Source organism: Dipodomys spectabilis, unplaced genomic scaffold (genome assembly GCF_019054845.1).
Source record: "Dipodomys spectabilis isolate Male_0828 unplaced genomic scaffold, ASM1905484v1 ptg000009l, whole genome shotgun sequence".
Lineage (NCBI taxonomy): Eukaryota > Metazoa > Chordata > Mammalia > Rodentia > Heteromyidae > Dipodomys > Dipodomys spectabilis.
Window position 1 is genome coordinate 6,536,274 of NW_024870686.1, and position 17,831 is coordinate 6,554,104.

A 17,831-nucleotide genomic window follows, 5' to 3' on the forward strand; every position below is an offset into this window, starting at 1 on the left:
TTTTTTTTTTGTTTGTTTGTTTTTGCTTGGAAGGTTCAGAATTTAGCCCAGATTACTACTCTTCTAAAGCTCTCTGTAATTGTTCTCTGTGAAAGATAAAGCAACTATCATGTTACCACCTGTGCTAACATGAACTTTTCAAACTTAATCTTCACAATCTGCAGAGGTTTTCACTGATGAGAAATCTAATGTTGAGGCTTGAGTGATTGCCTAATGTCAAAGCTGGAAAGTTGGCAAAGCCCAACCCAAAAACCCTTTTTCCTCTGATACAGCCTCAGCCGCAGGAAACATCTTCTGATATTTCTTCAGCTCACAGAGAAAATATGGATATTTCGTATATGTTCTACTCCATAAGTATTTCTTGGGAAGCCCCATAAATACTTGTTGGCTCAAGTGGTAGGGACCTACATAGCAAGCACAAGGCCCTGAGTTCAAACCCCCAGTATATATGTGTGTGCATGAACGTGTGTATACATACATTAATAATGAAGAAATCACTTCTCAATGCAGTTAACCATTAAATTATGGTCAAGAATGCTGAAAGGAGGGCGTTGATGATATACCTATCCACTGGAGAACACCAAGATCATGCGTTCCAGAACAGCCTAAGCTTACATTGAGACCTTGTCTCAAAAAAGAAATAGCTAGACTGGAGGCCTGGCTGAAGTGGAAGTGAGTACTAGCTGTGAACAAACTAAGGAATAGAGTTCAAGTCCCAGTACTGTCGTTGACAAAAGACCTTAAAAGCTAGATATGGAATTGAGCACAGATTATTAATAACCACTTTGTGGCCTGTGGCCTACAGGCAGTGCTAAAACTAAACAAAAATCTGGGGTTGGGTTGTGGCTCAGGTGGTGAGCGCCAGCCAATAAGCGGAAGTGTCAGATCCTCAGTTCGAGTCCTGGTCTGAGACAAAAGAGAAAGTAAAATACCAGTGCCTGCTAGGCTGGTGAGATTCTGTGAAGGAAAATGCCAGTTTCCTGATTCCTTGTCCAGAGCCATGAAAAAAGGCGCAAAGGCCGCCAGGGAGAAGGCGCCCATCGGATCGTTTCTCCGCCGAGCCACACGAGGGCGCTGTTGTGCTCCGTGAAGGCCCCTCCCCGGCAGTGCCGCCCGAACCCCTTTTCCAGGCGGAAATGCCGGGGCGATGACGGAAACCCGGAGGGAGGGACGAGGAGCAGCGAGAGCGCAGCGGCGAGGGCCTCGCGGAGGGGGCGGGCGGGCCGTGGCGGTGGTGGTTGGGCGCTCGTCGTCGGGCGAGAGCCCTGCTGAAGAGTCGCTCGGTGCTTCCGCACTGCCCGGCGCCCTCACCGACCCCCGGCGCGCACAGCCCGGCGGGGCGAGCTCTCCGGGAGACCGCGCTCCCGGAACCGCCCGCTGGGCTTGAGCGGGGCGCGGGGCTCGCTGCCGCGCTCCGGGGCTCGGCGGTCTCCGGCCGGGAGCTGGCGCTGGCGGCTGGGGAGGCGAGCGGCCGCGGGGGCGGGGGCCAGGGCGGGCGGGGAGGGGGGCGGGAGGCGGCGGGGCCGGGGAGCGCGCCGCCATGGACGACAAGACGTTCACCAAGGAGCTGGACCAGTGGGTCGAGCAGCTGAACGAGTGTAAGCAGCTGAACGAGAACCAAGTGCGGACGCTGTGCGAGAAGGTGAGCAGCGGGCCGGGAGGGTGCGGGAGCGCGGGGCGGGCCGCGGCGACACCCCTGCTCCTCCCGGCCTAGCGGCCCCCGCGGGACCGCGGGCTCGGGTGACCCGGCGAACCGGCCCAGGAGCGGACGCGGGCGGTGAGCAAAGCCCGGGCCGCCACGCTCACGCTGGTTCTCCCGGGCCCGCACCTTCGGGCCTCGGGCGGGCGAACCTCAAAGTCGTTAACTTCATTTGTTGAGGGCGGACTGCTGTCTGGTGGATGGGGCCTTCCGAGATCCCCGAGTCAGAGAGTTGTCGAAAAGTGGGCGTGATGGCAGGCTGGGGTGTGTGTGTTTGTTTTTGTTTTGTAAATAGAGGTTGAGTTAGGGGGAAGCCAGTGGTGATTGGTCTTGGTGTGGAGTGGCTTTCGGAAGGAGTGTTGATTTTCAGAAACACTGGCCAGTCTAGAAACTGTGCTTGAAGTTATAAATGCAGTTTATTATTCTTTTTCATACAGAATAGCACTTTTCCGAGAAGATTTCCATTCTTACTATATGTGAGGTCTTTCGTTTTCCAGAGAGTAATAAGATGGTGACTGGGTACATCGTTCTTCAAGGTGTGATCTTAGCGTTCAGATTTCAGTATAACTTCGTTCTCGCAATCTTCAAGTCTGGAGTTTTTCTCGTTCTCCCGACCACTTTGAGCCACAACTCCACTTCCAATTTTCAGGTGGTTAATTGAAGATAAAAGAATCTCCTGGACTTTTCCTGCTCCTACTAGCTTTGAACCACAACCCTCGGATCTCAGCCTCCCGAGTTGCTAGGATTACAGACGTGAGCCACTGGAGCCCGGCTCATTCATTTCTTAAATTATATGTTAAAAATGTCTTTATAATTACGTTTAATATATGTGCTGCCGAAGCGAGCACTATATTTACGTTTAAAAGGCTCACTGGAGTCTACGAAGAAGAGGGTATTTATTTCAAGTCATGTTCTATAAAATTTCCTTAATCGTAATGTTTGGAAGTCAGATTTGCCCCAGAAATGCACTGAAGAAGGAAAGATTTTGTTAAGCCGTCTTAAAATTATTCAGCTTTCTTAGGATGAATGAGTAATAACTGGAATTGTGGCTTTCATAAATGGAGTGTCGATCAGGGTCTTTATATATTATAAATAACTACTTAACAGTTCATATCTGTAAATAGAACTGCCAGTAAAATGTTTACCTTTCTAAAGCAAACTTTCTTGTAACTTTGACTGTCATCTAATCTATAAATTTCAAAAGCCTTAACATTTACCCCTTAAATATCTCCCAAGCTCATGTCACATGAAAAGTCCAGTTTTGAATTAGCTAAGTCAGTTCCTGACTCCAGCTTTCAGATGAACAATTGAAGTTAATAACCAAGTGGTAATTGAATCAGCTTTTCCTTCTGACTTTCCAATAATGTTAAAAAAACATTCTTACAGAAGAATATTACAATACTACTTTAAAATAAGCACACAAGTCTCACCCTGTTCAGCTATTAAAAAAATCCATCAGCCATTTCCTAGGACTTTGTACAGGTGTGTTTCACACATCCTAACAATGCATCAAGTTTTTTCCCCCAGAATATCTGCACTGATCTCCACAAAGCACTACCTACCCATCATCTTTGTCTTCTATCCTTTTCCGTGGAGTTGCCAAGGGATGAAGACATGGGTAGTATTTTTCTCTACTCTTCTGAGTATTACTTCATTTTGCTGTTTCTAGCATTTCTATAGTATCTTCCTATGGCCTGACCTTAGTCCCTACTTCCATGTTGTACAAGATATAGGTGTAGGTATAGCCTGTCTGAATTCAAATCATATTCTACAGCCTGTTAACGGAGTTGCCAATGTGGTCTGCACCTCTGATTTTCTTATCTGTGAGACTGTTCCGCCAATCTCCTAGGTTGTTTGTAACAAAGGTGCTGCCCACGTAAAGTCCTAAAGAAGTAATCACTCAGCCAAGCTCGGTGGCTCACGCCTGTAATCCTAGTTACTCAGGAGGCTGAGATCTGAGGATCAAGGTTCAAACCAGGCGGGGCAGGAAAGACCTTGAAACTCCTATCTCCAGTAAACCACCAGAAAACTGGAAGCAGCATTGTAGCTCAAGTGGTAGAGCCCTCACCTTGAGCTGAAGAGCTGAGGGACAGCACCCAGGCCCACAGTTCAAGCCCCAAGACCGACAAAAAAAAAAAAAAAAGTAACCACTCAGTGAGTGGTAAATGAAGAAGGGTAAATGTTGGGTTTTTTTTGTTTGGGGTTTTTTTTGGTTTGTTTGCTTTTTGTTTGGGGGGGGGGGGGGACGTTGGTTGGAGATCAGGACTCAAACTTGGTACCTGATTCTTGCTTATTAGCTAGCATTCTACTGAACCACATCTCAAAACCTGTAAGGGTAAATTTTATAGTTTTAGATGTCACTCTGTTTCCTTATAGAAACGTGTTAGAGTTATGGAAATGGGCTATTTCTCAGCACATTTTTGTGTTGAAGATATTCAGCACAACATATTGGATTTGTAGCAATGTTGTAAAGTAACTTTAGTCCTAACTTGTTAATTCTAGCTCTACACCTTTCTAGAGCAAGAATGGTGACAGATATGAGGAAGGTAAATGAAAAACTAAGGCAAACTTAATTATATAAATTTTCTACTTTTTTTTTTGTCAGTCCCAGGGCTTGATCTAAGGGACTGGGCGCTATTCCTGAGCTTCTTTTTGCTCAAAGCTAGCACTCTACCACTTGACCCACAAACACCTCTTCTGGCTTTTTCTGTCTATGTGGTACTGAGGAATTGAACCCAGGGCTTCATGCATGCTAGGCATGCACTGTACCACTAAGCTGCATTCCCAGCCTATAAATTTTCTACTTTTAAATTCCTTTTGACTATTACTTTTTTTGGTGTCAGTCCTGGGGCTTGAGCTTCTTTTACTGAAGGCAAGAACTCTACCACTTGATCCACAGCACCCTTCTGGTTCTTTTGGTGCTTAATTGGAGATAAGAGTCTCACAGACTTTTCTGCCTGGGCTGTATTCAAAATTCTGTCCTTTAATCTCAGCCTTCTGAGTAGCTAGGGTTGCAGATGTGAGCCCCAGGCAGCTGGCTTGACTACATTTTTTAATAGCATGATTTGGGGATTCTTTTTTTCTTACTTTTTTTTGGTTGGTCATGGAGCTCAATCTGGGCCTAGGCACTATCCCTGAACTCTTCTGCTCAAGACAAGTGATCTACCACTTGAGCCACAGAGCCACTTCTGGTTTTCTGGTGGTTAATTGGAGATAAGAGTCTAACGGACTTTCCTGCCGGGCTGGCTTTGAGCATCCATTCTCACATCTCAACCTCCTCGCTAGCTAGGATTACAAGAATAAACCACTGGCACCTGGGCTTGTGAATCTATTTTTTGATACTATATAGAAAGTTACATTATAAGGCTATAGTATTTCCCTTGGAATTAGGTTCCTGTTTTAATTCAAAATTGCCTATATTTTTATTTTTTTTAACCCAGAAACTCTCTGCAGAAATCAAGATACTTGAGTATGTAGTCTTGCCTTATGGACTGAGTGACAGAAAAAGACTATGAATGGTGCTTTGTGTCTGGCTTATTAGGCTCATGTCTGAGAAATGCCTATCATCTGAGAAGGTTATTATTATTATTATACTAACTTAAATTAGCAGTCTAGATTTTGAAGCTGGTTGTAGATTTGACTCCTTCCTTACAAAGAGGGCTGAAACTTTGCTTCTGTAATCAATTCCTGCAACAGTAGCAGAAATAGCAGTTTTTAAAGATGATGTGCCTAAAAGCCAGTTTGGTGCTGTTGAGGACATTTTGTTACTAGAACTATATTTAACTCTTTGTCCCTTAGCTTTTTTGCTCAAGGCTGACATTCCATCGCCAGAGCCACGGCTCCTCACTCTTTTTGGTGGGTGAAGATAAAAGTCTCTGGATGGGCTGGCTTAGAACCTTAATCCTCAAATCTCATTCTCCTGAGTAGTTAGGTTTACAGGCAAGAGCCACCAGCGCCTGGTAGTTTTGTTTTTTAATTTTTTGAGCTGAGGGTCTTTCCACGGTGTTGCTGGGCTAGGTTTCCTACGTAGCTGGAACCAAAGGTGCATGCTATTGCTCCCAGTTAAGAGACTCTTTTAGTGGACTAGTCAGAGAAAGCCTTCTAGATTGACTACAACATGATTTAGGTTTTAATAAAAAAGAAGCTTGTTAGGGGCTAGGTGTGTAGCTCCACTGTGGAGTACCTGGGTTCAGTGATTCCAGCATCAAACAAAAACACTTTTCAGAAGTTGAAGGAAGCAAGTCCCCAAACTGTCAAATTCAAGGGAACTCTCTCACTTCTCACTTCCATACCAGTTGCAACTTCACGCCTAGGTTCACTGACTCATAGGAACGTTCTCAGAAGTCCTCAGTTAGGGTACATTTCTGAAATTGGGGAAAAACCCATTTTGGAATAGGCTATGGAAGGAAGGGCAAAGAGCAGAGGTCAGGAGGGCTGATACTTTATATTTTCTATAGAGGCATGGGACTTACCATCACCCAAAGCTCTTTAAGACACTTGTTAGATTGCCTGTCAGTCACTTATCAAATGGAACATTCTAGTGCAAAGGCCAGCCATACCCTTTGGTAAGGTTAATTCTCCACTACATAGATAATTTTTATGACAAATTATGGGTGCAAGAACTTTATTAAAATACTAAAACACATTAAGAAAACAGATTTTTTTTTTTAAAGATTCGTATTCATAAATGGCTTTGCTGAATGGCAACTCTTTGTACAACTACTAAAGATAAAATATATAAAGTCAAGGTACAGTATAAAATTAAGACAGATTTGTCAGAATTAGTGTGGGTAGGTACAACATGTGTTTTCTCATTGAGTTTGGTATACTCTTTAATCCTAAATTTTGTCTTTCTCTGATTGTATAACTTCTTTGAGAATTGAATGGTTAACATTTTTTCTAGGGCTGGGAAGGTGGCTCAGTGGTAGAGCGCTTGCCTGGCATGCATGAGACCCTGGGTTTGATTCCTCAGCGCCACATAAGCAAAAAGAAAAAAGCCAGAAGTGGCGCTGTGGCTCAAGTGGTAGAGCGCTAGCCTTGAGCTGAAGAGCTGAGGGACAGCGCCCAGGCCCAGAGTTCAGGCCCCACGACCGGACCCAAAAAAAAAAATTTTTTTTCTAGCTGGTTTTGTTGGTAGTGATTTCTATTTTTACTATACAAGTTCTAGCCATTTTTTGATGCCAGTTCAAGGGCTTGAACTCGACCTTGACCTCATGCCCTCTCAGCTGAGGATCATGAAATACCTCAGAATTCCATTCATCAAGACTTATCACTCCTATTTCCTATAGATTAGTTTCATCCTTTTATCACAACCACTTTCTGCTCATGCATCTATACATTTGCTTTTTCTAAGTTCCTGGGTGCCTTGTCTCTCCAGTGGCAGCAATGTCACCATTCCCATAGTCAGCTAGTTTATGTACTTTTTTTAAATAACTTAAATTTCCTTCTGTATTATGTATTTTTTTGTTATTATATAGGTAATGTACAGAGGGGTTACAGTTACATAAGTCAGGCAAAGAGCACATTTTTTTGGACAGTGTCACCCTTTCCTCTCTCCCAGTTTTTTGTATATTTCTTAAATATCAAAATGGAGCAATTTAGCTAGGCAGTAGTGAGCTGCCTGTAACCCTAGCAACTCAGAGGCTGAGATCTGAGGATTGCAGTTCAAAGCCAGCCCAGGCAGGAAAGTCCAGAGCAGTTTACTCAAGAAATTGATTGGTTGATTGTCTCTAGAAACAAATGAGCTAATGACACATGAGGTGGGTTTTTCCCCCCCAATAGTATGAGGGATGAGTTGAGATCAGGGAAAGAACAAAACAGTCAGTGTTGACAGGACAATGTTGACAGAGTAGTACATCTGCCTGTACATCTGATACAGACAAGAAAAGCTGCAGAAGCCAGAATTCAACATTTCAGTGAGTGGCAAAAGAGACATTTCTGCATTTGATAAGAAATACAATTTAAAAAAAAAAAAAAAAAGTAGCCAGGTGCCGGTGGCTCACACCTGTAATCCTAGCTCCTCAGGAGGCTGAGATCTGAGGATTGCGGTTCAAAGCCAGCCCGGGCAGGAAAGTCTTGTGAGACTCTTATCTCCAATAAACCACTAGAAAACTGGAAGTGGCACTGTGGCTCAAGCAGTAGAGCGCTCGCTTTGAGCTGAAGAACTGAGGGACAGTGCCCAGGGCCAGAGTTCAAGCCCCATGACCAAAAAAAAAAAAAGTGTGGAACTAAAAGCAAAGAGAAAAACAAGAGACTTAGAACCTTATGTTTGTGCATTCCACTTGACTCTGTGATAGATTTTTAGAGAGAACAAAAAATTAAGTGCTATGGGATATTTGCTCTTTCGGTCCCTGTTGGGCAGCATCCTAGGTGTATGATAGGCATGGCTTATAGTCACTTCAACCTCAACCAAAGAGTGCAGAAGCATTGTTGAGATGAGCTGCTTTCAAGGTTAAATTTGGTCACTAAGACTTTGAAGCATCCTCAGCATATTTTAAGATCTTTTAACATGTCAAACAACACTTTTGATGTGAATTTTGTTTCCAGTATTAATACCTGTCATATCTGTGCCGCAGTCTCATCATTAGCCAAATCTCCCCTTTGAATATTCATTTTTATAAACTGATACATGTGTGTATTTCTACAAGACAAGAAGACAACACAGTTAAACAGGTTGCTATTTGTGTACTTACAGACCAGTTCAAGACCAGTTACAAAGATTAGAAGTCATTGATCTGATGATGCACATGTACTTATTATGTAGTGATTTGTAGAATAGCAAAAAAAAATTTTACTTGCAGTTAAAATACTATGGAAACTGAAAGTTAAGCCACTTTGTTAGTGGCTTCATGTTGTTTAATTAGCTATGGTAATAGAAATTCATGCATAAGGGAATTATGCCAAGTAATAAGTAATTGCATTCAGAAGGAATAATTGAATAGCATTTAGGTTTTCTAGATAATTTTCTAACTCCATTGTGCTTCTTCAGGTTTTAAAACTGAAATGTAGCCAGGCGCTGATGGCTTAGGTCCATAATCCTAGCTACTCAGGAGACTGAGATCTGAGGATTACAGTTCAAAGCCAGCCTGAGTAGAACAATCTGTGAGAGTCCTATCTCCAATAAATTAGTCATAAAAAGCCAGAAATGGTGCTGTAGGTCGAGTGCTAGCCTTGAGCACAGAGAGGCTCAGGGACAGAGCCCAGGCCCCAAGTTCAAGCCCTAGGACCTGCAAAAAAAAAAAAAAAAAATTCAAATGTAATTTACATGCTATAAAACTCACTTGTGCCAGCACGGTGGCTCACGCTTGTAATCTTAGCTACTCAGGAGACTGAGATCTGAGGATCATGGTTCAAAGCCAGCCTGGGCAGGAAAGTCCGTGAGACTCATCTCCAATAAACAACCACCAGAAAACCTGTGGCACTGTGGTTCAAGTGGTAGAGCACTTGCTTTGAGCTGAAGAGCTCAGGAACAGTACCCAGGCCCAGAGTGCAAGACCCACAACCAACAAAAACAACTCACCTGTTTTCTAATGTACATTTCAATAGTTTTAAAATTATTTCATACTAATAGCAATGGCTGAATAAAATTTCATGATATCGATACAGTATGATGGCTGTTAGCAGATTTTTATTTTTTATTTTTTGTCAATCCTGGAGCTTGAACTCAGGGCCTGGGTGTGTCCCTGAGCCTTTTCATCCCCAAGGCTAGTACTCTACCACTTGATCCACAGTGCCACTTCCGACGTTTTCCTTTTTCTGAATAGTTTAATAGGAGTTTTCATCCTGGGCTGGCTTCAAATCATGATCCTCATATCTCAGCTTCCTGAGTGGCTAGGATTACAGGCATGAGCCACTGGCTTCAGAAATTTGTTTTGACCTTTTAAAGGTTATATATGCAACCAAGTGTGGTGACACATACTTGTAATTACAGCACCAGGGAAACTGAAACAGGGGGATCCCAGGCTCCTGGAATCCTGGGCTATGTAATGAGACTATCTCAAAAAAGTGGAAGTTGAGACTAATACATAATTTTTTTAAAAAGTCAAGCATGTGAAATATGTGGGAAAACCAAATATTCTACACTCTTGGCTCCCACCTTCTACCTCAAAAAAAACCAACCTAGGTTCTCTTTGAATGGAAGACACTTGTAACTATGTGGGAAGACAAATACTTCCTTATATTAGGAGGCTTAGAGTTGTTTTTGAGGCCACAAACTCAGCCTTATAGGTGCTGAGATACATGTGTATACCATTATATCCAACAGTTTTGTGTAGTTTTAACTTCATCTATCTTAGATCAGTCTATTCTGTGGCTTGATTTTGATGAATTTGCCTCGAAAGTAAGAGATAATGTATGAGGCATTATAGTATCACATTTGTGAATAGAGGGGAACAAAGATAGCATATTTTCAAATAGGATTCCATAGCTTTTGTTGCCATAGCTTTGGAAGTGGGCACCAACACTAAAATGGAATGTCACATGTTGGAAATATGGAAGACATGCAAATATTTAAATGCTCTGTGTTCCTAAGACAAGAATAGAAGAAAAAATATATTGCTCTTGCCCTGACATCTGAATGTTAGTCCCAAAGTTTGATTTCTCAATTTACTTCCTAAGATAAATGTAATTTTATAGCAACAAGTGAGACTTTTTTTCTTTCCTCTTCCTTTCTAATTACATATAGAATTGTAAGTGTGGGATGGGAAGGTGGCTCAGTGGTGGTAGAGCCCTTGCCTTGCATGCATGAGGCCCTAGGTTCGATTCCTCAACACCACATAAACAGAAAAAGCTGGAAGTGGCGCTGTGGCTCAAGTGGTAGAGCGCTAGCCTTGAGCTGAAGAGCTGAGGGTCAGCGCCCAGGCCCAGAGTTCAGGCCCCACAACTGACAAAAAAAAAAAAGAAGAATTGTAAGTGTGCAGGTAAAGAGTTAATACAGCAGTTCTGAGGCAGCTGTTTGTGGTAGATCTTCCTGCAAGGTTTCCCTCACCTGGTGTCTAGAAAGTTGGATTTGGGGTGGGTTCCCACTTTCTCTGCTGATCTACTGTGCCTAAACTGTTCGTGTCGAGTTTGAAATTTAGGTACAAATGGCACCTGTGTGACAGCTCCCAGTTCACAGGTCTTGAGCACTGGGCCTCTATGGGCTTTCCTCGTGGCACTTCACTCATGTCAGCCAACAGGCAGTGACTGCATTGCACTTCTTGCACTTAGTTCTCTCAGAAGTGCCCTGGTGCCTTTGACCTTGTGCTCTTTCACTGTAATAACTGAAGCCCTGAATATGTGTATATATTATGCGAGTATGTTAGTGAAGCAGTCTGGTGATCCCAAACAAACAAGATTTTTACATTGAGATTTTAAAATGTCATGTTAAAGGGTGAATATGATCAAATTATTGTACATGTATGAAGATGTAAAAATTAAGCCTAGGGTTTTGTATAATGAAAGGATAAGAATGTTCCAGACAGTTGTTGGAAGAATGATGATAGCTTGGAATTAGAAGAAAAGATGGACACCCAAGTTTGGAAGGATAACAGAAATGAGGAAGGCTATACATATGAACAGATAGCAAAACATTTTAGAACACTGGATAGAGTATCTCTGTTGGAATGAAAGCCCTGGTCACTGCTATTTAGAGTCGCTTCAAATTAAAAGACACTGGGAGTGGGGTTGGGGATATGACAGTGGGAGAGCACTTGCCTAACATGAGAAACCAAAGCTTTGGGTTCCACCTCTAACACTTGGGGGAGGCCGGGAGGCATAGCTAGGTGCAATCAGAGGATAGAAAAGCCAGTTCTTACAATCAGCACATAAGCTTTAGTGTGATTTTGTTTTTCAAATGTCAGTATTTTAAATCAGCAGATATTTTAAATCAGCGGATTAGTATAATGGAATGCTGGTAGCTACTAGAAAGTAAGTTCAAGTGAATAGGAGACATTGTTTTATAGATAATCTCTTTTCATACTGACACGTAGATCAACAAAATGGATCAACAAAATATAGTGATTCTTTTCCAAGGATTTAAAAACCTTTGTACTAGTTGGGGGCTGGTGGCTCAAGCCTGTAATCCTAATTACTCAGGAGTCTGAGACCTGAGGATCATGGTTCAAATCTAGCCTAGGCAGGAAAGTCCCTGAGACTATCTCCAATAAGCCAGAAGTAGTACTGTGGCTCAAGTGGTAAAGTGCTCACCTTGAGCAAAAGAAGCTCAGGGACAGCACCCAGGCCCTGAGTTCAAACCCCAGGACCAACCCTCTCCCTCCTCAAAAAAAAAAAAAGATCACCTTTATATTCCTAAACTTATTAACCATCATAAAGCGTTTGTGTGAGTTGTACTATTGATATTTAACATATTGGCAATAAAACTGAAAATGTAGGGAGAGGGATCTTTACAAATAATAGAAGAAGTAGTCTGGGGCTGGGAAGGTGGCTCGGTGGTAGAGCCCTTGCCTTGCATGCATGAGGCCCTGGTTCGATTCCTCAGCAACACATAAGCAAAAAGAAAAAAGCCGGAAGTGGCACTGTGGCTCAAGTGGTAGAGCGCTAGCCTTGAGCTGAAGAGCTGAGGGGCAGCACCCAGGCACAGAGTTCAGGCCCCATGACCGGACCCCCCCAAAAAAAAAAAATAGAAGTCTGAACATTTTGAAAACCATTTCTATCAGCAAAACTTGATAGTCACAGTATTATGAGGGAAGAAACTATTATAACCACAGAAATGTCTTCACCTAGACTTAGAAAATTAGCTTTTGAGCTGAGTATGATGGTTTACACCTGTAATGCCAGCTATCTGGGTGGTGGAGTTAGGAAGCTTGGGAGTTGAAGGTCAGCTCAACTAATAACAGGCTGAGTATGGTGACTTGTGCTTTTCTTCCCAGCAGTGTAGGAAGTATAACCGGAAGGATTGAAGTTCAGGCCAGCCAGGTATATAGTTCAAAAACAACAAAAGCAAGCAAATAGGCACTTACACATTAAAAAAAAAAAAAAAATAGAGGAGTTGGAGAAGGAAAAGGGGAAAAAAAATCAGTTTTCGGAAGAAGGCAGTACTGCTTTTTTGTTTGGGCTGCTTTTTCAGCTTAAGGCTAGAACTGTACCACTTGAGCCATAGGTCTACTTCAGCTTTTTTGGTGATTAATTAGAAATATGAATCTCACAGACTTTTCTGCTCAAGCTGGCTTGAACTGGCTCAAACTCTGGGCCTGAGTGCTGTCCTTCAGCTTAAGGCTAGCGGCACTCTACCACTTGAGCCACAGCACCATTTCTGGTCCGCTTCCGGTTTTCTGGTGGTTAATTGGAGATAAGACTCTTACGGACTTTCCTGCGGGGCTGGCTTTGAACCTCAATCCTCAGATCTCAGCCTCCTGAGTAGCATGACCCACTGGCTCCCGGCTCAAGCTGGTTTTGAACCACTATCTTCAGATCTCAGCTTCCTAAGTAACTAGGAGTACAGGCTTAAGCCCTCACACCTAGTGGGGTTGGAACTAAAGGCCTCATGCCTACTATGCAGGCGTACCACCACTCGAGCCACATTTTCAGCTCTGTACTTTTTAAAATATTTTATGACTAATTAGAATCTACGCAGTTTCAGTAGACCATAAAAATGATGTTAAATGAATACCACTACAGGGTTATAATTCTGGAAAGGAGCTTTTTTTTTTCTTCCTTATCTTGACAAAGACAGCTGACTAAAATTCTCATCAGTGTTGCGCTGCACTGAAACGCTTTCTGTTCATCACTTCTCTAGCACATAGATTTGTAGGGAAAGAAAAGTGTCATGATATAGTTTACATGAGGAATCTGTAGATTTTAAAGCTGGTTGTATGAACCAGGCATAGTGGTGCATGCCTGTAATCCCAACACTTAGAAGACTGAAAGAAGAAGATTACAAATTCAAGGCTAAACTGCATTGCACATCTCAAACATTGTTTAATTAAATACATTTTCAAGTTACAAGAGCATAATGCAAAAATTTGACATTAAAAAGTTGAGTTTAGGTCAGCACTAGAATGCATAACATGCATAAGAAACTGGGTTTCTTCCCTAGCACTACAGAAACACAGAAAACAAACAGTATTAGACTCAAGAAATGCTTTTTGGTTTTGTTTTGTTTTGTTTTTTGCTAGTCTGGGGCTTGAACTCAAGGCCTGTACACTGTCACTCTGCCTCTCTGTACTCAAGGCTAGCACTCTTCCACTTGAGCCACAGCGCTACTTCCAGCTTTTTCGGTATATGTGGTGCTGAGGATTCAAACCCAGGGCTTCATGCTTGCTGGGCAAGCACTCTACCAGTAAGCCACATTCCCAGCCCCAAGAAATGTATTTTTTTAATCCAAGCATAGTATCAAGTATAAATTACCTTTTTTTCTAGTCATGCATTGTTAGGTGATTTTGTCATAGGAATAGCAAGATTAAATCAAGCACAAGAGAAAATGATGTAATCAAGAGACTCGGTGATGCTGGATGTACAAGGCTGCTGTTGTATTATTCAGTACAATTTCCTAAGTACTAAAAGAAGGAACACACTCTAACATTAAAAAAATATATATATATAGAAAATACATAAGCCAGTAAGTAGTCATTTATCATCAAGAATTACATACTGTGCTTTTTTTTTCATAACATGATAGGTTTGCTTCACACCACCATTGCCACACTAACAGAACAATGAACCAGGATGTTGTCACAGCTGTGTGTTATTAGTCTCCATTATAATTGTATGGGAGCTCTGTCTTTACAGTCCGTTGTTGACCTCATTAGGTGGTACATGATGACAGTATGTCTAACAGTGTACAATAAAGAGATATTATTAGAGATCGTTGCAAAACTTGTGACTTTAGCTAAATATAACTGTGACAATATGCAAAATTTATATAGTCACAATCTCAGTAAAGAAATATTTGGGGGAAAAAAGGAAATCTGAATGATGATCAGTACTATATTCATTCTTGCAAATACATAGCCTAAAGATGACCTTTAACCACTATTTAGAAGGATAAAATTGTAAAGGACTGAAGTTTGAGGCCAGCCTGGGGCAGAGAATTTGAAAGACCCCTGTTAGTGAAGAGCTGAATACTCTCTATGGCATGTGCATGTTGTTCTAACTACACAAGAAGCTTGACTTTGGTGGATCTCACCCAGTTATGTGCCCAGGAATGAAGAGAGACCCTATCACAAAAATAGCCAGCAAAAATTAGGGCTGGAGATACGGCTCAGCAGCAAGAATGTCTTTCTAGCAAGTATGAAGAACTGCATTTAAATCCCAGTAACTGCTACCCCCAAAGAAAGATGTCCATTTGTCCCAAATTAATGTGTAAATTTAGCACAGTCTCAATCCTAATCCCAAAAGGATTTTCATAGGACATGACAAGTTCTAAAATTAAAATTCCTAAGAAGCTATTTTTGAAAAAAGAATCTTTTATTTCTGACAAGTTTCTTTTTCACATTGATAATAGTGAGAGGCTTACATATTTTTTTAATTACACCATCAGCCACATACTAGCATGTGACACTGTCTCTTCTGAAAGTAGAGGAGCAGCTCGGCAGAGTTAGGCCCAGAGTGAGCAACAGGCAGGTGCAGTTCAGAACACTTGGACACCAGCCAGCACAGGGTACTGGGCCAGGACATCATCAGGGGTGAAAACAGTACAGTACAGAGACAGGATGTTCAGAAAAACTCCACATAATACCAGGTGTGGTAGCTTATACTTCAGATCCCTGCTACCTGGCAGGTAGAGGAAGATCACGAGCTGAGGCCAGCAAAAATGAGAAATCCTGTCTGAAAAATAAAAAGGTATGGCTCAAAGTGATGGAGCTTGCACCTACCTAGAAACGGTGCCCTGAGTTCAAACCCAAACGAAGGGAGCAGGAGAAGAGAAGAAAAGAAGGAAAAGAAAGACAGTTAAGGGAACTTGGAAGGATGTATATGTCTAGAAACAGATGTGAGCCTCAACAGCAGCTTAGCAGAGGTGATATTACAAATCAGTGAGGCATGGCTGGCCCTATATTATTAGGAGTGATTAATGTTGTGAGCCGAAAGGTAAGGAGGAAGGAAAGTAGGTAATGAGTTCCAAGCCAGGCTAAGCTCCATATTGATTAAAAGATGTATCAGAGGTGCAAATTAAAAGATACTATTGGCAAGAATATTAGTTGACAAAGATACATATAGAGCAATAGGAATTTGAATTATGCATGCAGAAACTTAAGAATGTGTGCTTTTTTTGGGGGGGGAGAGGGGTTGAACTCTGTTCCTGAGCTTCCTTTGCTCAAGGCTAGCACTCTACCCTTAAAGTCACAGTGCCACTTCTGGCTTTTTCTTTTTTTGGAGGGGGGGGGGGTCCAGTTGTGGGGCCTGAACTCTGGGCCTGGGCACTGTCCCTCAGCTCTTCAGCTCAAGGCTAGTGCCCTACCACTTGAGCCACAGCACCACTTCCAGCTTTTTTTTTGCTTATGTGGGGCTGAGGCATCGAACCCAGGGCCTCATGCATGCAAGGCAAGCGCTCTACCACTGAGCCACCTTCCCAGCCCCTGGCCTTTTCTGTTTATGTGGTACTGAGGAATCCAACCCAGGGTTTCATTCATGATAGGCAAGCACTACTACTAAGCCACACTCCTAGTCCAAGAATGTGTGCTTTTTTTTTTTTTTTTTTTGTGGGTCATGGGGCTTGAACTGTGGGCTTGGGCGCTGTCCCTGAGCTCTTTAGCTCAAGGCAAGTACTCTTACTACACAGCGCCACTTCTGGTTTTTGAGTGGTTTATTGGAGATAAGAGTCTAATGGAGGGCTAGGAAGGTGGCTCAGTGGTAGAGCGCTTGCCTTGCATGCATGAGACCCTGGGTTCGATTCCTCAGCACCACATAAGCAAAAAGAAAAAAGCCGGGAGTGGCACTCTGGCTCAAGTGGTAGAGTGCTAGCCTTGAGCTGAAGAGCTGAGGGACAGCGGCCAGGCCCAGAGTTCAGGCCCCATGACCAGACCCCCCAAAAAAAGAGTCTGATGGACTTTCCTGCCAGGGCTGGCTTTGAACCGCAATCCTCAGATCTCATCCTCCTGAGTAGCTAGGATTATTACAGGCGTGAACCACCAGTGCCCGGCCAAATGTGTGCTTTTAAATGCTCTTTTTTTTTGGGGGGGGAGAGGGGTCCGGTCATGGGGTCTGAACTCTGGGCCTGGGTGTTGTCCCTCAGCTCAAGGCTAGTGCTCTACCACTTGAGCCACAGCGCCACTTCCGGCTTTTTTCTTTTTGCTTATGTAGTGCTGAGGAATCGAACCCGAATCGAACCCAGGGCCTCAGGCATGCAAGGCAAGCACTCTACCACTGAGCCAACTTCCCAGCCCCTTTAAATGCTCTTAAAAGCACCATTTCTCCCAAAAATGCTATTCCCATCAGTCCAACTCAACTGGGTCCCACTTGAAGTTTCCTCATGAGTTTTGACTTTAATGGCCATGTCATTTTTGCAGTTTGGTGGTTTCTTCCTGTCACTTTACATGTCCCTTGTAGTTCCACTTCCTTTGTGTAATTTTGTTTCTAATTCATCACAACCTGCAAACTTGATAAATCATTGGAATTTTGCATATTAAGAAATGCTAGTCACCAGTGGCGCACACCTGTAATCCTAACTACTCTGGACGTGGACATCAGGAAGATTGCATTTCAAGTCAGCACAGGAAGACGTTTGGAGTATTCCTCTCAACCAATATCTGGGTGCCATCATGTAGCACCTGTCATCCCACCTAGAAAAAATTATAAATAGGTCCACCCTGAGAGAGGAGTAAGAAGGAAACAAGGCCTTATTCTAAAAATAAAAGCAAAGAGAGGTTGAGAGATAAGACATGGCTCTGGTTCCAGAACCTCTGTCTGGCAAGTGCAAGTCCCTGAGTTCAAACATGAGTATTCTCACACACACACAGTAAAGCAGCCTACCTAACAGAAACTTTGAGCAATACATAGACTTTTTTTTTTTTAATTTTCTTCCTGTTTCTGAGCTCTTTTTTTCTATTAAGAAAATTTTCAAGACAGGTTAGCTGTTAATGGTTTGCATTTAACTTGCCAGTATTAATACATAAATTCTGCACTTTGGTGCTTCCTAATGGTATATTCCAATTCAACACCATAAAGTAATTATAATAAAGTAGTTGAAAGGTAGAGA

At 42.7% G+C, this 17,831-nt stretch overlaps 1 protein-coding gene across 2 annotated transcripts in view; it reads left to right on the plus strand.

The window, feature by feature from the left end:
• Positions 1 to 1,504: 1,504 nt before the first annotated feature.
• The window catches only part of Ppp2cb (protein phosphatase 2 catalytic subunit beta), a 33,417-nt gene continuing 17,090 nt past the window's right edge, over positions 1,505 to 17,831 (plus strand). For both annotated transcript variants that reach the window (XR_006151054.1, XM_042701513.1), the window contains exon 1: positions 1,505 to 1,642. Coding sequence is in view for 1 of the 2 variants with exons in the window: in XM_042701513.1 (XP_042557447.1) it covers positions 1,541 to 1,642 (102 nt within the window). In the remaining variant the exon portion in view is untranslated. The remainder of the gene's footprint in view (positions 1,643 to 17,831) is intronic.